At 40.6% G+C, this 19,167-nt stretch overlaps 1 protein-coding gene across 9 annotated transcripts in view; it reads right to left on the bottom strand.

The window, feature by feature from the left end:
- TRRAP (transformation/transcription domain associated protein) overlaps positions 1–19,167 on the bottom strand; it is a 153,997-nt gene that overhangs the window by 116,078 nt on the left and 18,752 nt on the right. For all 9 annotated transcript variants that reach the window (XM_008164651.4, XM_024102353.3, XM_042853179.2 and 6 more), the window contains exons 14-23: positions 16,240–16,318; positions 14,674–14,908; positions 12,590–12,911; positions 12,380–12,477; positions 11,510–11,704; positions 10,381–10,572; positions 7,977–8,142; positions 6,501–6,757; positions 5,602–5,802; positions 2,370–2,521 (exon numbers count right to left, since the gene is read on the bottom strand). In XM_008164651.4, coding sequence (XP_008162873.1) covers positions 2,370–2,521; positions 5,602–5,802; positions 6,501–6,757; positions 7,977–8,142; positions 10,381–10,572; positions 11,510–11,704; positions 12,380–12,477; positions 12,590–12,911; positions 14,674–14,908; positions 16,240–16,318 — 1,897 coding nt within the window. The remainder of the gene's footprint in view (positions 1–2,369; positions 2,522–5,601; positions 5,803–6,500; positions 6,758–7,976; positions 8,143–10,380; positions 10,573–11,509; positions 11,705–12,379; positions 12,478–12,589; positions 12,912–14,673; positions 14,909–16,239; positions 16,319–19,167) is intronic.

Genomic DNA, 19,167 nt, shown 5'->3' with positions numbered 1-19,167 from the left:
ATCAGTTCATTTAATCCATTTTAATTTTGGCAACCACTGGCAACATGATGGATGGCTCAATTTCATCACAAACATTTAAAGCCAGTGGTTCAGAAGAGGCCACACATATTCCAAATAATATGTATACAGGCATCACAGTGGAATTCAATTATAGAATGGCATTTTTGATATTTCCACACTTTTATTTTATTAAGTTAGATGACATTTGATTTTGATCTTTCAGGTCTGAAATGTTATTTATCTATTAATTCACTGCCCAATAAAACCTATTTGCTTCAAAGTCCAGATAGACTTTTTAAAAGTTACATTTATGTCAAATCTAAAATACATTACATCATTATAAAAACAATCGTGCTTTTTAGCTACATATTATTTCCACTGAGGGAATCAATGTAACATATAGATTATGCATACAGATGGCAAAAGTAACTTAAATGCAATGATTTTATTATCAGTGATTTAAACTTAAACTACTTTAACCAAACTACCTAGAAAAGCAACTGCTTAATTTAACAAACCCCAGCTCAGGAAAATACCTGGTATTTTCCAAGATCAACTTTATTAAAAAGGTTTTATATTTCCACAGAACACACTGATTGAATGTCTAACTACACTGCTTTTTCCACTCATGCTTTTGTCCAGAACAAAACACTTCATTTTATTTTTAAATTGCATAGAAAAATATTAAGAGTTAATCAGCCCCTAATAAGAAGCCTTCCATTAGGGCTGTTAAGGGAGGAGAAAAGAAAGCAAACATAAGGGTTTTGTTTGGCAACTGTGGAGAAGTAAGAAGGGCAATTGACACACAGCTGGAAGGAGGAGACTTTTCCCAGGAGGTGCAGAAAGTGGGTATGCATAATGGGGAAGGGATTGTGTTAGTATACAGATTACTAGGTAGGAGATTGTTTGATGACTCTGGCCCCATTCCTATCCATCATCTGATTCACCTTCCATCATCTACCCCTGTTGGTATGTCTACACTTGCAGCGACATGTGGAGTACAGATACAGCACACCAGCTAGTACAGGTATAAACAGCAGTGTAGATGCTGAGGCACAACTTAGGGACGCAGAGTAAAGCAGAGTGACCTTCACACCGGAATGTTAGAGAACATACAGCCCTCTACATGCCCAAGCAGTGTAAGGTAACTCCCATGCCTACACTGCTAAAAATAGCAGCGTAGCGTCCTGCTGCCTCCCTCCTCCTAGAGCCTTTCACTAGGTGAGCAAAGGCTTTGCTAGAGGGGAGCTGTTGGAGCTTTTTACTTCACAGAGAAAAGGCTCCTGCAGCTCCCCACCAGCAGAGCCTTTCCTCGCCATAGTGAAAGTCTCTGGGAGAAGGGAGGCAGCAGGGAAAGGCTTTGGCAGCTCCCTGCTGCCGGAGCCTTTCCCCCCAGCCTCTCCCACCTGCCACAGACTTTTACTGCCATGTGTATCTACACACCACAGTTAGTGTGGATGTAGCCTGCCCTTCACAGCAGTGTGTAGTTACAGATATTCTACCTACTACTACAAGTGTAGACAGGTCTATGTCAGCCTCTAGTATCCTCCTCTACCTTAAACATGAACCCAGATTCAGCCATCCCAAGTACATGGCTTTCTTTGACAAAAATTGGGTGGGGGAGGAAAGGGGGGCCGGGGAAGGAAGAGAGGGAAGGGAGAAGGGTATAAGCATGCAAGCTCCCACATGGAGGCAGAGATTAGGCACAATGCAAGAAGAGAGGTTACTGGTCTGCCAGGAAGACCTGTTATATTGAAACCAGAACAAAAATCTGTTTCTATATTAAAGAATTTACATAGCAAAAATTTACCCAGCTTTCTGAAAAAAATAACTGTTCCATGTGCCAAAGTGTTGACAGTTTAAAATGATATTATTGTGCCAAAATCACTTTAAAATACTTAATCACTAAGATAAATTCTATCTGTTCCTTCTGATATCCTACTATAGTGCTTTGACCATTATCTGGAATTCTGAACCTCAAAATTCTGGAATATTCCAACCAACAATTCACCAATAGGACACACAATTGTCTTAAATCATCTCCTAACTTACCAAACTGACCCCCCCAGTCTCTCCCCACACTTTTTTTTTTTGGCTAGGGGTAAGGAAGAAGTGTCAAGAAACTACCATCCATCATCTATGGTAAATAAAACAAAATTCTAGAACGTCCCTCAAGAGAAGGGAGGCCCCAGGCTTTGGACATTTAAAACAAAAACAGGATTAAGTACCAGAAAGCAAACTGCAGATAACAATCCCACAATGGATGCGCATTGTATAGACTCAATGATTAATTTCTGCCTCAAAATTATAGTATTCTATGGACAGTTCACATTTTACATAAATATAAATGCTTTCAAGGATTATCATACTTGGGATGTGCAAGGAGCTGATATAAAGCATGTTTATTATCATCCAGGCTCATCATGGCTACCAAGAAACACTTGATCACTTCCCAAGCCTGCCTCCGATAATATGGCTCTGTGTTAGCACTCTTCAAGCAGTCCAGAGCAGTCTCAATTGCCTGAAATGAAAAATAAGACCTCATCATCAACTGAGCACTGGTTAATCATGTTGCCTTATAATAAATAGGCTTGTAAGGGTACCTAAGTCACTTAAATACTACTTCTGCTACTCTTCAAACCTCTCAAGTTAAAAATGTCAAATTTCTGCATAATATACATAGACTTGAGCGAACTTGAAATTGTTACGTTTATTCTGGTTTCATGTGAATGGAAAGCTCTGAATACATCATGGATACAAAAATTTCATCCGCATCCACAACAATTTCCTGCGATCTGCATTCCACCCATTGTATATATCCGCATGTGCGCCCGCACCAACAGCCTTACTGTTACAGCGCTGTGCAGACGTAAAAATTTGGATCTGCATCAGATACGCAAAGATGGTAAAAAGATGGTTACCTAGGGAGGTGGTGGAAAAGCCCTGGCTAGGATGATTTAGTTGGGGTTAGTCCTGCTTTGAGCAGGGGGTTGGACTAGATGACCTCCTGAGGTCTCTTTCAACCCTAATCTTCTATGATTCTATTAATACAACCACATCCACAGATGCAGATATGCACAGATTTTCAGGGCTCTACATCATGGCCAAAATCATGGAAAATTTATTCCTTCCTTCCCCCACTCGCCATGTAAACACTTTGTCTCTTCCCTCCAGCAGTACTTACTGCACATAATTCCCACCTATGCTGGCTATAAAATGGTGTGGGTGTGTGTAAGTAAAAATTCCCTGTAAGCTGCATGGCTGGGAACCAGCCTATTTAGCGCCGCACAGGCTCTCAGGGAACCCGCCCAGGGACCTGCCGTGGAGCCCCTCCCCAGACCCCCAACCTGCCGCAGTCCGGGTACCCTTCCCCCAGCCCCAACTCAGCCTGTGTCCCAGACCTGCCGGGGTAGCACAGCCCAAGCGACCTGGACCCAGCTGCAGCCGGATCAGTCTGGATCCCACCGGGGCGGCACAGCCCGACCCAACTCTGACCCAGTCCCAGGCACAGCCAAATCAGCCAGGGCAGATCTCCCCACCTGCTGGGGCAGAGGCAGCTAGCCTGCAGCCCCAGAACTCCCACAGCAGAGAGAGGTGCCTCTCCCCCCGAGCCCAGGTGCTGCTGCAGGGAGAGAGGGCTGGGGGGAGTCCTCTCTTCCCGCCATAGCCCCAGAGCACCCTCCTGCACCCCAAACCCCTTATCCCCACCCCAGAGCCCACACACCCCAACCCTCTGCCCCGGCCCTGAGCCCCCTCCCACACTCCAAACCCCTTGGCCCCAACCCCACCACATGAATTTTGTTATGTACACTAATACGAAGGTGATGGAGGTGATGTGACACACAAAATTCATTCTGCATATGAGTGGGCAAAATTAGGGGGAACACTGCGCTGCGAGTGTTTGCGCGCGCAGATTCTCTCTTCGTAGATGATTTGTTCCTTTTTCCACACAATACAAAAAGTTTTTACATCATACATTCTAAAACCTGTGTTAAGCAACTCCTAAGAAGAACTGTACTCAAGACATTTGAGGATACTTGAAGTTGTCTCTTAAGAGCAGGTCTTATATATTTTATACTTAAATCTTTATAAGTGCACATACTTTATATTACATCCTTCCCTGAAATGGAAAAGCACACCCAAATAGAAGACAGACATGCATCAAATGTGACCCATGTAGAAAATTCATTTGGGGGGCATGAAATAAGAAATGTCATTGCTTAACTGATTGTAAAATGAAATCCAATCATCCATGCTTAAACAGTTAATATGAGATTAGGTAGATAAAAAAAATGACCTTTGAAGACCCTTTTGCTACAGACAAAGGGATATTTTGTTTCTTTCTAAAGCTAGGTCTACACTAGGGGGAGGGATCGATTTAAGATACGCAAATTCAGCTATGCAAATAGCGTAGCTGAATTCGACGTATCCGAGCAGACTTACCCCACTGTGAGGACGGCGGCAAATCGACCGCCGCGGCTCCCCCTTCGACGGCGCTTACTCCTACCTGCACTGGTGGAGTACGCGCGTCGATTAGGGGATCGATTGTCGCGTCCCGACGAGACACAATAATTCGATCCCCGAGAGATCGATTTCTACCCACCGATCCAGGCGGGTAGTGAAGACAAGCCGTAAGGAAAAATCATCTTTTCATCTACTGAATTAACTAGCTGCTCTATCATCTTTTAAGCAATCTTATCAAGGTCTCAATGAAAAGAACAATGAGTTCTCACAGACCACTGAAGTGGAACTTTTCTCATCAGAGCACTAAAAGGAAAGATGGATTTCTTACGTTTTCAGCTCATTCCAAATTTTCTAAAATTCAGCATTTACTTTCAGCACCGGTTAAGCGTACTGTAAATAGTTTTGTTTCCTGGGCAACTCTAAGAAGTTGACCAGTGCTCCATGTAATTGAAGAGACAGCTGTGAAACATAAAAGCCTTTAGATACCATGCAAATTCAGCTTTCTAGAAGGCTAGACAGAAGTCAGCATTAGTGAGGTTGGTACACATTCAAATCTTAAACAATTACATTAATATTAGTGTGGTTCTACTATTTAAAAAAAACAGCAGGAAAAGAAACTAGAAAGTTTCAGTACTCCGCTCCTGAGCTGACCATATGAAACTGTGAGAATTGGGAGAGAAATAAATAATAATAAAAAACACACACACACAAAATACACATAGAGAGGGCATGCCATTTGTGCCAACCAAGCTTTGGGCATTTTCCTGTCCACAAAATCTAATACAGACTTGCACATGAATTGATTTTATTTGCTAATGAAGAGCTGATTTATGGACCAAGAAATAATAAGCTAAGTATGAACTCTTTAGCCAGATACAATGGTATAAAATAAAATAATCCTTTCATTGTTTTCCATGTGTTTGAAAAAAAAAATATCAACCCTGCTAAATGCATCAAGAATCCATTATGCCACTTATATAATCAATTCAATAAAAATGTGTTTAAGGACATCAGCAATTCATCACTGAAGCTGATGGCATATGTACTAGGAGTTTTAATGAGGATATTCCATAAGCAAATTTTAACAGTGCAGAAACAGTGAAGGAAACTGACTAGGGAAAAAAAGGGTAAGCTTACCTTTTCCATTGGAAGCTGAATAGAGGCTTTACAGTCTGAAAACTCTACTGTAATACTGGGTCCTTGAATTTCCGTAACTATGTATTGTAGTTTCTGGGATTCCTTTAACATCTTCCTGTTACTTCCACCAAATTTACCAAGGACACGATAAGCCACATGAGAAATGCTGTCAGCAGGATTGCGTAATGTACGCCATAAAGCCTACAGATAATTTAAATGTTTAAGCGTGCTATATTTAGAGAAAAGTGTTGCTTCAAAATATTATTATTAACTAAACCTGCACATTTCTATACAAGAGAAATTTATTTCTCTCTCAGTGAATAAAATCTCTCTCTCCAATAGCTTACCAGACATTACAAGAATTTCCTCTTTTTGAAAATCAAATGTTTCCATTATGTTGTATTTAAGCAACTGGTCTTTTACTTCTGGTTCTAAAAAGTAGTATTAGCTTTTCTCAATATAACAGAGAAACAGCACAGTTCTCAATTACAATTTAGATTTCATGGCTAACACTGGAAGGGAAGCATTATATACAAAACACAAGGACTCACTGAGGCTGAAGTAAATTTAGGTTAGTGTGCTACTTAATAAGGAAGCTCCATATACATAGGGCTTGAAAAGTAAATGCTATGTTTGGAGTGCAAGGTATATTCAGCTTTTTCTGCATGTGATGAAGAACATCCCATTTTAGAGGAAATGGGCAAGTTTAATTTAAAGCTCTTCATATGTGCATCATCCAGCTTGAAAGTTCTGTGTCTACTTTGTACAGACCTAATGGGAATGGTTCTCAGAACACAGACCACCCTGAGATTCAGCAATCCTAAATTTCAAAGCAAAGGTTTAGGGATATTTAAGTGATCAATGACCCCTAGTGGTTTTAGTAAAAACTACATATTTACCTGCATAAGCTCCGCTCGAACTGGCTGAATATGATCATACAGGAAATCTGGCTGTAAATTATCCACACACAATTCAAGAGTTCTCAAACCTTGGCTAACCAGGGTCTGAGATCCATTTAGAGCTGACACCAAAGGATCCATCAACATTGGCAGATAAGGAAGGAGGGAGCTCAATCGAACTGGTACAGTGAGACAAAGTTCTACAAACAGATCCTTCATATGCTGCTTGTGCAGGCCACTTTGCAACATATTAAGTCCTGAAAAATAGTAGGCGGTTACATATTTTTAAAAACAGACACTATAATAATATGGTCTAAAACAGGAGTGGGCAAACTATGGCCCGGGGACGCATCTGGCCTTCCAGAAGTTTTAATCTGGTTCTCAAGCTCCCGCCAGGAAGTGGGGTCCGGAGCTTGTCCTGCTCTGGCGCTCCAGCCGGGGAATAGGGTCAGGAGCTTGGCCCACTCTGCGCGGCTCCTGGAAGCAGCAGCATGTCCCCCCTCTGGCTCCTACGCATAGGGGCAGCTAGGGGCTCTACATGCTGCCCCGGCAGCTCCCATTGGTTGGGAACCGCAGCCAATGGGAGTTGCAGGGGCAGCGCCTGCTGACAGGGCAGCACGCAGAGCTGCCTGGCCGCACCTGCATAGGAGCCTGCATGGGGACATGCCGCTGCTTCTGGGAGCTGCTTGAGGCAAGCACCACCCAGACCCTGCACACCCCTAACCCCCTCTCATGCCCCAACCCCCTGCCCCAGACCTGATCCCCCTCTCACCCTCCGAACCCTTCAGTCCCAGCCCAGAGCACCCTCCTGCACCCCCAAACCCTCATCCCCAGCCCCACCCCAGAGCCCACACCCCAGCTGGAGCCCTCACCCCCTCCTGCACCCCAATCCCCAATTTTGTGAGCATTCATGGCTCGCCATATAATTTCCATACCCAGATGTGGCCCTCAGGATTTCACTTTCCTGATATTGATTACCTCTCTCCAAATCTCAATGGTTTGGCTTGCTCCCCTGCTCAGCATTAATACTTCTGGCTGCTATCTTTTCAGTCATGCATACCCTTATAGCCAATCTAATTTTGTTAAATTAGTTTGTCTTTAGACACCGTCACCATTATTTTTTTAAATCTGAGAAGAGGGAGTTTTTCTTTGTAGCAGTCTCCCCAAATTGCCATGGTTCTGGCCACATTGCTTCTCCTATCCCACTCTTACTCCTCAGTACTCCATGCTAACAAGAACAAGCAGAGCAGAACTCACAACCAGAGGCAAAAAGAGTGAACAGCAGCAGCTGAGATAGCCAGAACCCTGGACACGGAGGCAGTGAATAGCAAGAGGAAATAGCCTAGAGTCAGATATTTAAAATACATGTCAATTGCCAAGAGTCACCATGTGTGATATCTATAAAACACTTTTACCCAGTAATAGAACTGCATTTTCAACACTTAATCGGAAATAGGGAAAGATATTTGTTCTGACCTTGCAGTAAGTTTGGTAACAGTGGCAAGAACTCTTGATACAGGAGATCATGACTGCCTCCTCCAATAGATCTGAACAGTGCTCGAAGTAGAAGGAAATAGTTGTATGGCTCCTTGGCAGTCTGTGCAAGTTCCATAGAGCTGTTCACTATCTTGTGCAAATGTGGCTATAAAAAGAAAAGCTTCAAGATTAAAGCATCCATTTCATCATCACTGTTTAAAAGTTCAACAGGATACAAAGTTATTTGCTGTCAATCTTCTAGATCAGGGGTTCGTGACCCCCAGGGGGTCATGAGGTTATTACGGGGGGGGGGGGGAGGGGGAGGAGAGGGGTCGCAAGGTGTCAACCTCCACTCCAAACCCTGCTTTGCCTCCTGCATTTATAGCAGTGTTAAAAATAAAAAAGGTGTTTTTAATTTATAAAAGGGGTCATGCTCAGAGGCTTGCTGTATGAAAGGGGTCACCAGTACAAAAGTTTGAGAACCACTGTTCTAAATGAAATAACCTTCCTTGATATAGGTGAGCAGCAGAAACACAAGCTTAACAAAGAGGCTGCTAAAGGTTAAACATTAAAAATATAGAAAAAGATTATCTGAATTAGAGCTAAGAAATGTATCATTCTCAACCACTGGAGCCATGGGTTTACATTAGTCACAAATGAAAGAGTTTGTTTTGTACTGCAGGATAAGTGAGCAAAGTACTAAGTACAAAACAAAAAACACTGAATCCGACATAATTGGCAACCCGTGCTCCAAAGAACCTTAAGGATGGACTAGTAGAAATATCAGAGGTAAACGAGCAGAGAATTTGTACAGCACTCTCTTGCTCTAGGTCTATCATTAATGCCTTCATTTTCATTAGCACTAAATTCACAAATTTTTTAAAAGCACTCCATTTTTTTTTTTTTTAAATCTCTCTGCAATTAGAAATTTACAATTCTGGTTAAGGTCGTCTTAGAATGTAGGGCATTAACAGCTTGTGGAAACTATTAAAAATTGCAAGGAGATATCAGGACTGTCTCATCCCAGGTATGAATCGTGAAATAATTCTAGCTTTTATTAACATCTGAAAGCCATGTACTCTGCTACACAACTGCTGTGAATAGCTTTCATCATTCAATTAAATTGTCTACTCAAGGCCACATCATCAATTTTGTTGAAACAAAAATATAACACAAGCATGGAACTGTGAAGGCAGTAAATCATACCATTTAAATTGGATTTGCAGTTTATAAAATGTAAGTGACCTTGATTTTGATGACAGGTGAGGGGAAACTACATTACATGCATATACACCTCTACCCAGATATAACGTGACCCGATATAACACGAATTCGGATATAACGCGATAAAGCAATGCTCCAGGGGGTGGGCCTGCGCACTCCAGCGGATCAAACCAAGTTTGATATAATGCGATTTCACCTATAATGTGGTAAGATTTTTTGGCTCCTGAGGACAGCGTTATATAGGGGTAGAGGTGTAGTTTCAGATTACTGTTGCCTTACAAAGAAGCAAGTTACATTAGTAATCGATAAGTAAGACTAAACTGCTCTATCTAGACAGCACTCAACCAGTCCTTTTATAGTGAACCCCCAAACTAAATATCTACCAATATAAAGTTGTTTATGTTGGATACTTCACTCTTTTTGGGGGAGAGGGAATGGGAGGAGGAGCAGACAAACAGGGTTACTTAAGATTTTATACCTTTTTTGCCTATATACACAGTAAGTGGTTCTAAGGAAACTCTTTACTTTTGTGCTTTTAAGTACAGAAACCATCACATTTCTAAGCTCATTTTAATGAGGCAGCTTAGACAATACTTGTCACAGGATCAATTTTAAAAACCATTTTGTTTTCCAATCCAGACTTCAATGGCATTACTTGCACAAACATACTCCTCTCATTGAAGCTGTGTCATAATAAAGGCTACAATTAAGCATTAATATACTGTAGAAGGATTATTAAAGAGAAAAGTGATTTGAACTTTTTATTGTGGCTACAGCAATAAAGGATAAAAATACAGTAAGATACATAGCCTGGCAAGAAAGTTATTCAAGCAGGGAAAACTTTATGGAACTCCCAAGCAGACAACTCATATACTCAATCATAAAGACTTAGAATTTTCCACATCACTTCACAGTTCCCAATATGAGACAGTCATTCATGAAAAATATTTCTTATAAGTAGTCTATCTTCTGCTCTCTGCATGCTGGATCCCTATCATTAATGGAAGGTTTTTTGTTGTTGTTGGGTTTTTTGGTGGGGTGTTTGTTTGAAAACATAGAGAACATTATTCAAATGTTAAAGTGGTCATTTCAGGAAAGGCATTTTATTGCTAAAAACAGTGAAGAAAAATGCAAACACAAATTGGAATATTTTCCTTCCCTTGGTCAAAATGAACTTTACCTTCAGCATTTGCTCATTTTCAGCTGCAAATAGTGAAACAGAACCAAAGACTAGTTTGAACAGCTTGAGATACAGATTGGACAGCTCCACATTCGAGCCCATTTCTGGCAGCCGATCTAGAAGATACTCCACCAGAATTGTAGCAAAAAGGGCAGAGGTGGTCAGGTTTGCCAAAAAGGAATTAGCAACAATCTGTCAAAAGAAGCAGATAGGGCAATACTAATTCCATTATGAAAGGAACACCGGAAAAGTCATTTTTTTTTTTTTAATGGAAGTAAAGTAGTCACTGCTGTTGCTGTTCCACCATCAGTGACTCGGTTTAAATTATCCGCAAAGGATAAATTATCGTGTTCCCTGTGCAACATATCAAACTTTTCACTTAACTGGCCCAACTCCTATAGTTATTGCACAAGTATTAAAATCACATTGCAGTCTAAGGGTATTAATACTGAAGGACAGTAGATGAGACCTCTAGGTTAGGGGTTCTCGACCTTGTTCTTTCTGAGGCCCGCCCCATGCTATAAAAACTCCACGGTCTACCTATGCCACAACTGCTTTTCTGCATATAAAAGCCAGGGCCAGCATTAGGAAGTAGCAAACAGGACAATTCTTGGGGGCCACATGCCACAGGACCCCCTGGAAAGCTCCCTTGCTCAGGCTTCAGCTTCAGCCTCAGGTGGCAGGGCTCAGGGCCCTGGGCTTCAGACCCATACGGTGGGGCTTCGGCTTTCTGCCCTGGGCCCAAGTGAGTCTAATGCTGGCCCTGCTTAGCGGACCCCTGAAACCTACTCCCGGACCCCTGGTTGAGAACCACTGCTCTAGGTTACTACTTTCTGCACAACTCAAAAACCCCCTCCATTCAGCACGTGAACAATACAGTCCACCAATACCTTCACTGTTAACTTGAAATGTTTACATTTAAGTTACATGGTTTAAATTTTATCTACACAGCAATAACTGTAGAAAATAAAATCCATCTTTGCAGAATATTTATATTGTTTCAATCTAGACTGGCTGTAGAAATACCTTAAAAGTTAATTTCCATGTTCTGAATTAAAAACAAATATGAAGTCTGATTTAGAGCAAAAAACAGCTATGCCTCACTGCTGTATAAAGTAAAGCCATTTACCTGAAGGGCATAGTTTTTTGAGATTCTTTCCACCAAATAAGGAACAGTAGTTTGAAAGATTTCTTTAAAAGTCAAAGGATTCATCATTGTGAAGACACCAGCAAAATGCTCCAGGACCTCCTTTTCCTCTTTCATCCTGACTGTCTGACAGTTCGCAACTCGAATATATGTCTGGCCATTCCCTGCTATTTGGACCTAATGCAGCAAAGTTCATATACAGTTAAGTAATGCTGTCACAACATGAACAATTTCCCTATTCTCAAAATATCTGTATAGAATGCCAGTTGGTACACAGTGCCTTACATGCAAGACAACAATGCCCCAGCCCTGGGAAGTTTTCAGAAAATACATCAAAATTCGACATTTTAAGCACAATTACAAAATTAAAAGTTGCCAAGTCAAGAGTGGGAGGGGGAGGAGACAAAGATAACATCACATTATATTTGGGCAATTATATAATTTCAGACCAAGTCTCCCGTTAAACTACAGATTTCAGTTAGACATAGGGTAAGTGAATCCCTTCGTGAATTTTTGAAGGCAGGATTGTATTTATTTAATAGATTCTAGAGTCTGACCTCCAACATAACACGGACCATAGACTATTTGTTTACAAAATACACATTTTTACTCACAGACCACCAAGCACTTTGTCAGTCTTTAAATTAATGAAATTCTATAGAGAAGCATTTCCAACATCATAAATTCCACACATATAAAAACAAAAACACCCAAAACCTAGGTATATAAATATAGCCCCATGGACTTCATTTTCATACATGGATCAAAAATATTCTGTATTAAAAACACATAGTATACAGAGCTTTTGTGTATAAAAGTGACACAGAATTATGCCCCGGCCAGACTACATACCTGATAAATATCCAAAGCTTGCATTGCATATTTCACCAACTTTATATAGATCTGTGTCTCCTTTGGCTGCAACTGTTTGTTAGGAATGAACTGTGCTTCTGGAAGAAGGAAAGAATAAGCAAAGTTTGTCTCTATTACAAATATCATTTGATTTTATGTTATAAAGTGCAAAATTAAAAGTGGATGTAATTAAATATTGTGTAGTATTACCACCAGGTGCTTTGCACGATGTTATGCCCCATGTAATTGTCTTGACACCACAGACCAAAGTTTTTACCAAGCTTCGGCAATCTGTGACCTGGAACGTCTGCTTGTCTTCTTTCTCTTTTTCCCCTTGTTTTTCAAACACAGGTGCTGGTGCTGGGGTCACAGGAGTGGCAGGGGCAAGGGATGGAACAGGAGCTGCATTTGCTCCTGTCGGTACTCCAGGTAAAGCCGCTTCAGCTGCGCCAAGTTCAGACTGTGGCTTACACTTTTTAAAAATGACAGAAAGCTGGTACCGTGCTATGGTATGAAATTTCAAAACAAAAACCTGAGGCAGGAGAGAAAAAACAAAAAGGGAGATTGAATTAATTTTGAAGATTGACCCTAAAGTTAATATACTAGAAACAAACTGCTTCAGACCAAGACAGCTGGGTTAATAAAAATTATACTCAAGATCTCAGAAATACCAAATAGCCCCAAAATAATTCAAGTAATCCCTGTTAAAATTCTCTCCTAAATGGACTGACAATATTTGATTTACCTTAACACATTCCAAAAAGTAAAAAAATACTTGATGAAGACTAATTAAACCCCCCAACTGAGATCTCATCTCATTATGATTACATTCCTGATCTGTCTGACATCAGAGAACTAGATTTTTCAAACAAAAATTAGAACAGTCATAAGCAATCCTAGAGTAATACTTGCAGATCTCCTAGTTTCCACGGTTTAACTGCTTCCATGAATACATACAATTCTATGCTTTTCTCCCTTGCTTCATATTTCTCACCTTCTTTCATTTAATTTTACTGATTATTTTTCTAAATTTTAACTTCCAGTTTGATAAATGGGCAAAATCATAGGATACCTGGAACACAGACACTGCCAGTCCATTACACTGCACCACAATACCATCTGATATTAAAGAATCTTCATATATAGGGTCAGATCTACTTTGTGTTTTGAGCAAAAACACGCCTTACTATCCATGAAAAACTGCCAACTTTAGACTAAAAACCTAGCCTAAGCAGTAATTCATGTTACTCTGCTAGGATACAGTTCAGGAGTAGTGATGACAAAATTTCAAAGCAGCCATATCCAACCCAGCCCCCTCCCCAGGCAGCTAGCGCCATGATATAAACTGTCATTATAAACAGTTTAGAGAGAAGATGGGGAAGGGAGAAAAACCAAAATCTTCAGGGATCTGAAATCTTTGGGCCTGCCCGCCCAGGAGACAAAGAATATGATGCCACAGCCTTGAACTGCTATGAGACTGACCTGGCTTTGATTCTCAGGGCGGCTCTCATACCTCAAGACTGCACTACCAAGGCCATGTTCACCCTGAGGTCTTTGTGAAAGTCCCAAGCTGTTAAACTAACCATGTTGTATAAATACTGCTCAGAGAACATCCAGATCCCATGGTGGTAAAAGCACTGGAGGCCTGTCTGCTAGTTGCAGTCAGAGTGTTAAAGTAGTTAGAGCTTCACTGACACTAGCACAGCAGTGGCAGATAGTCACACAAACCTCAGTGTAAACAAGGTCCTAGAGGAAGTATGCTTCACACTTGAAAGGTAATGGGTGCTCAATTTAGCACAGCAAAACTCCCAGAATGTAAAGGACTTGTGATGACAGGTTCTTTAGGAACTCCCATCCAATATTCAGCTGGAAAGAGGGGCGTTATAACAAGGGAACCTAAAGACGGAGTTTATTAAACAGAAAGGAATGGGGACACCCAATACTCTAAAAAGGGATGCTGAGGAACTCCAACTAAATTGCAATTCAAATTTTCCAGCTGTCGAACATAAGCTGAACACCAGCTGAGGACGGAGAGGAACTTCCCTTCAGGTTAAGATACTGCAAAAGTTTTAAAATCCTCCCTTTGAATTATCTGGACATGGACACTGCTCAAGGCAACAGACAAGACTAGATGGTGTATTTCAGTCCAACTACTCCTATATGTTCTCCTTCCCATGGGGGTGGATGGGAGAAAGTATTAAGAAGCATTTGGCAATATATTAATAAAGATTAAGAGAGTGGATGATAAATTTATAGATCATTCCAATATTAAAATTTCTCAACCAAATCAATACCTCTAACATCCTCATAAGAATATCTCTGCCATTTCCATTTTCTTGTTCACTTTTGGAACGGATACAGTCTACCAAGTTTAGAAGAAGCTTGCAAGACATAGTCTGGATACTACTAGGTAATGACTCATCATCAATGTTTTTGGCAAATAACTGGACAGCAAGGGAGAGATCATTGAGTGGTAAATGCTGACGGACGTGATGTACCAGATCTGCCAGTGTACTATATGCAAGTGGCCTATGGATAAAAAAGGAATTAAAAGACATCACATTGATTATACAGTTATAGTATGCTGCTACTCAGCTATCGTTAATTGTTACTACATTAAAAACTATTTTTAAATATTAAAATTCAAATTGTAATAGATTTATTTGTACATTCACATTTAACTCTCGATAATGTATTTGATTCTTTCCTGTATACAAATTATACATTTCCTTTGTACTTTACTATAGGAGCACTAATCGTCCAACAAAACTTGTTTAAATATTCCCTCCCCAGTTTTTTCCCTAATATTCCCTCCCCAGTTTTTCTTCCTCCCCTCCCAGTATGTCCCCAGCACATGCTCTCTTCCACAACAAATAACTTGGTTTAATGTTATATTCTGTTTTCTTAAAACAAGCTAACTTTTAAAGTGTTACTGGTTAGCTGTTTCAGAAACTTTTGTAATTCCTGGGCTCAAAAATTTTAAGAAAATGCAAATTTTTATTCCATATGCCATTAGCATGTGGGGACACATTTAAGGCAGCACACAATGACCATGCTAGGAAAAATTTACCACATATCTGTTGTGGCAATAAAATCTCCATTTCTACATGCAAAATGCCATTAAGTATGCAAATGTAAGCTTATATTTTAATAAAAGCAGGGGTTGCAGCCTTATTTGAAATTGTGCTTGTCATCTGGCAATTGGACTGTATGTGTATCCTGCTGTGTATATGCAGAAATATTTACTCAGTGCATTGGTATTAGTACTTTAATCTAAACTTATAAAAAATTAAAAGCTTGGATGACTAAAAATCTGATAAATTTTAGAAAAATGAAATGCTTTTTAAGTAATTTAAAAACTGTTTATGAGCTTAAGTCATTGAGGAAACATATGTCCATCTTAACTGAATTTAAAACAGTATTTTAAAATTAATTCCTCTTGCTTACTTAACAGGACCTAAAATCCAGGTTTCTGTGATTGTCCAGTAAGAAGTCCTAAAAAAACCACGCATCTCTCAATTGAGATCCTAGTAGATACACATATCCCATTTATTTTTACAATTATTTATTGAGAATTTTAAGCTCACACGTTCAGCTAGTGATTTAAAATCTTAAACTTTGTACCAAGGCCACGATGTGGAGTTTATGCAGTTTGTTGCTCTTTATTAATTAGAATTATGTTTAAATACTGCACAGCGTTAAATACAAATTACAAGTCTTTTCTTAAGCACACGCAATACCTAAGTATAACTAAGTGAATGATTTAGAACTTTATATTTAGTGTTTACTGAATATACAAATACCATTAAAATGCACCACTGACAAGCAATCAGACAGACACCACAAATTTAATCTCCTACCTCAGTGTCTCTCGAGCTGTGTATCCAGAGCCAATTAGTATAGATTCGTCAAATAGCTTGTCCATGCATGGAATAAATTCTATAATACAAAAAACCACTACATATATATCACCAAGAAAAGAACAAAACAAAAAGTAATTAAGCATTGCATCAAGTAACTAATGTACTTAACCACAGCCAGACTACAGTGAATTTATTATGCAAGTCATTTTTCAAGCACACAAAAAGCAATATCATAATGATAGAAAGTATGTTTACTTAACTTTAGGAACTTTGCACTAATTTTCTCCCTAAATGGTATACTTTAGCATGTACTCAAAGCCACAAAATTGGTATAATAAAAAACAATTCCAGTTCTACATAACAAAAAAATAAAAGTAACATTAAGGGTGAGGGGTGAATCCCCAAAAAGTAATTTCATAATATATACGAGATGTTATCAATTTATATTAAGGCCAAAAGCTCTTAGTAAGTTTTCCTAAAATCTATTTGTGGCAGGGTGGACTAGGTCTGGAGGCCCCCTGCAGGAGGCCTCATGGCTCTGAATCACCCTGCCTCAGAATAGAGCAGAACGAGGTCCTCCAAGCACCCTAGAGTGGCTGCAGAGGAGCAGCCAATCGGGAAGCTGATGGAGCAGCCAATCTGGGGCCAAAAGGGACCTATATAAGACAAGCAGCAGAGCAGAGAAGTTCAGTTCCTGTCAGGAGCTTGAAGAAGAAGGACCAGGTGCCAGGCTGGCTGAGCAGCAGGACCATGGAGAGCTCCCTGGAGGCAGAACTGAACCAGCCCCGGAAACGCTGCCAAAGACTGGGTGCCAGGAAGGGTCAGGCTTGGTGAGAGAGACTGGGTATGAGGGGGTCTGGATGCACAGGGCTTGGGAAGACAAGGGAGCAGCTCCCTGTACAGGGATCGCTCCCTCTGCAGCTGAAGGGTGATGGGTACAGGAAGTGGGGGGGAGGGGAGTTTGCAGAGATTCCTGCAGCTGGGGGAGAAAACTAGGGGTGAGTCTGACCCAGCCCCAGATGCCATGCAGGGGAAGGAAAAGTTCTGTCCTCCCCATCCTAGCAGAGACTAGCAGATGAGCCAAGCGCAGGGTAGGAGCCACCAGTCGGGTCTTCCCCAGTCCTGCCTCCTGCCCCACAGTGATTTACCTCTCTGCCGGCTGCCCCAGGCACCCGAAACATACTGCTGGGGAGGGTCACATGACCGCCCGTGGCTTCCCTGTCAGAAGGTCACTTTTCTGCGGGGAAGCAAAAATCTCGAGGGACATAAATTCTGCGCATGTGCAGAATTCTCCCAGGAGCACTATCTGGATACTGCTGATAGTGGGAATTGTGGAGAAGACTTGCTCATGCACAGCATCTACATTATGCGACGAGACAGAGGAGTCGACTGCTAGACAAGAAGAGGGACTAGAGAGTGAAATAGAAAGAGATGCAATCTCCATTAGGTTGGAATGCATGAAACATATTTAAAACTAAGGGCAATTTTACACGGATTCTCAAAATGAACAGGGAGCCAGTAGAGTTTGTTTGGTGATGTGCTTGCAAGTGCATGGAGGATGACTAGGAGGAAAGGCAAGCATCAGCACTGTTGCTGGAGAACTCAGATTTAGGAGGGGGCCAGAAAAGGAAGAAAACAATATTAGCAAATTTAGAGTTTTTTCCACCATACCAGGTCTTTACAATCAATTATCTACTATTCTGAGAAGAGATGAAGCCATGAATAAGAATTTCAAATGTGGAGCTGAAATTAGTATACACAGGGAATACCACAGAGGCAGTAGAAGACACATGTGGGGAAAAAAAGAATTAAGTTCAAGACTGCTCGCAGCGTAATAGTGGAGAAAACTGAAGATCTGAGTCAAGGAAGGAGATGGAGAAGGAATTGTGCTTGATGATGGCCCTCTTGCTCAAGAGATCAATTTGTCAAGACATTTAGCTGAACAAAGAGAGGAAACGACAAGTCTTATTAGTCAACACAAGCAAAGAAATTTTGATCATCCGCAATTAAAATATCCAGTAGGGAAGCCCCATTCTTAACGTAAATCTTTGGTTGTGTCACTACCCAAATTAAAATTTCTTTTAATTTGCATAAAAACAATTAGGTAAATTAGATTACGCACAACATATCATTAAGGGGATTCTGCTAATGGCTAGTTAATATGACATGTCAAAGATTCAACAAGTACCAAATGATATGAAGTTCCAGGAACTTTGAATTTTCAATCTAATTTATATCATTTTAGTCTTTTGAAAGAAAAATGCCACTTGCAATTCAAAACAAGTAGCATCAACAGGGATGTAAACCTTTAAAATGTACATGGACTCTAATTTGCGTTTTAATTTTAAGCAACATTAATAACATTACATTTTGAAGTCAGTTTTAAAACCTTTGCCTGGGATTTGCATGCACACAAAAGTTTTGCCCTTTTCTTTTAAATTGATGAATATTGCATTTACTGTGGCAGCAGTGAAGAAAAAGGACCTCTTTTCTCTCCCTACCCACCCCTCAGAAGATTAAGCTCCAAAAAAAAAAAAAAAAGGGGGGGGGGGGGTGGAGGGGAAATCATAATGGCAAGTACTACACCTCTACCTCGATATAACGCGACCCGATATAACACAAATTTGGATAGAACGCGGTAAAGCAGTGCTCTGGGGGGGCGGGGCTGCGCACTCCGGTGGATCAAAGCAAGTTCGATATAACACGGTTTCACCTATAATGCGGTAAGATTTTTTTGGCTCCCGAGGACAGCGTTATATCGAGGTAGAGGTGTATATGATCTGTCAATCAGCATGGGGGTTGTACTTTGAAAATTTCTTCCACTCACTCAGATATATTACTGGTTCCCACGTTAGGTCCCATTTTAAACATAAGGAATCCCTCGCAAACATGTGGCATCCAAAATAAAAAGTCTAAAGTGTGACT

Source organism: Chrysemys picta, chromosome 10 (assembly GCF_011386835.1).
Source record: "Chrysemys picta bellii isolate R12L10 chromosome 10, ASM1138683v2, whole genome shotgun sequence".
Lineage (NCBI taxonomy): Eukaryota > Metazoa > Chordata > Testudines > Emydidae > Chrysemys > Chrysemys picta.
The sequence above is the reverse complement of the archived record's forward strand: the minus strand, read 5'-3'. Positions and strand labels throughout refer to the sequence as shown.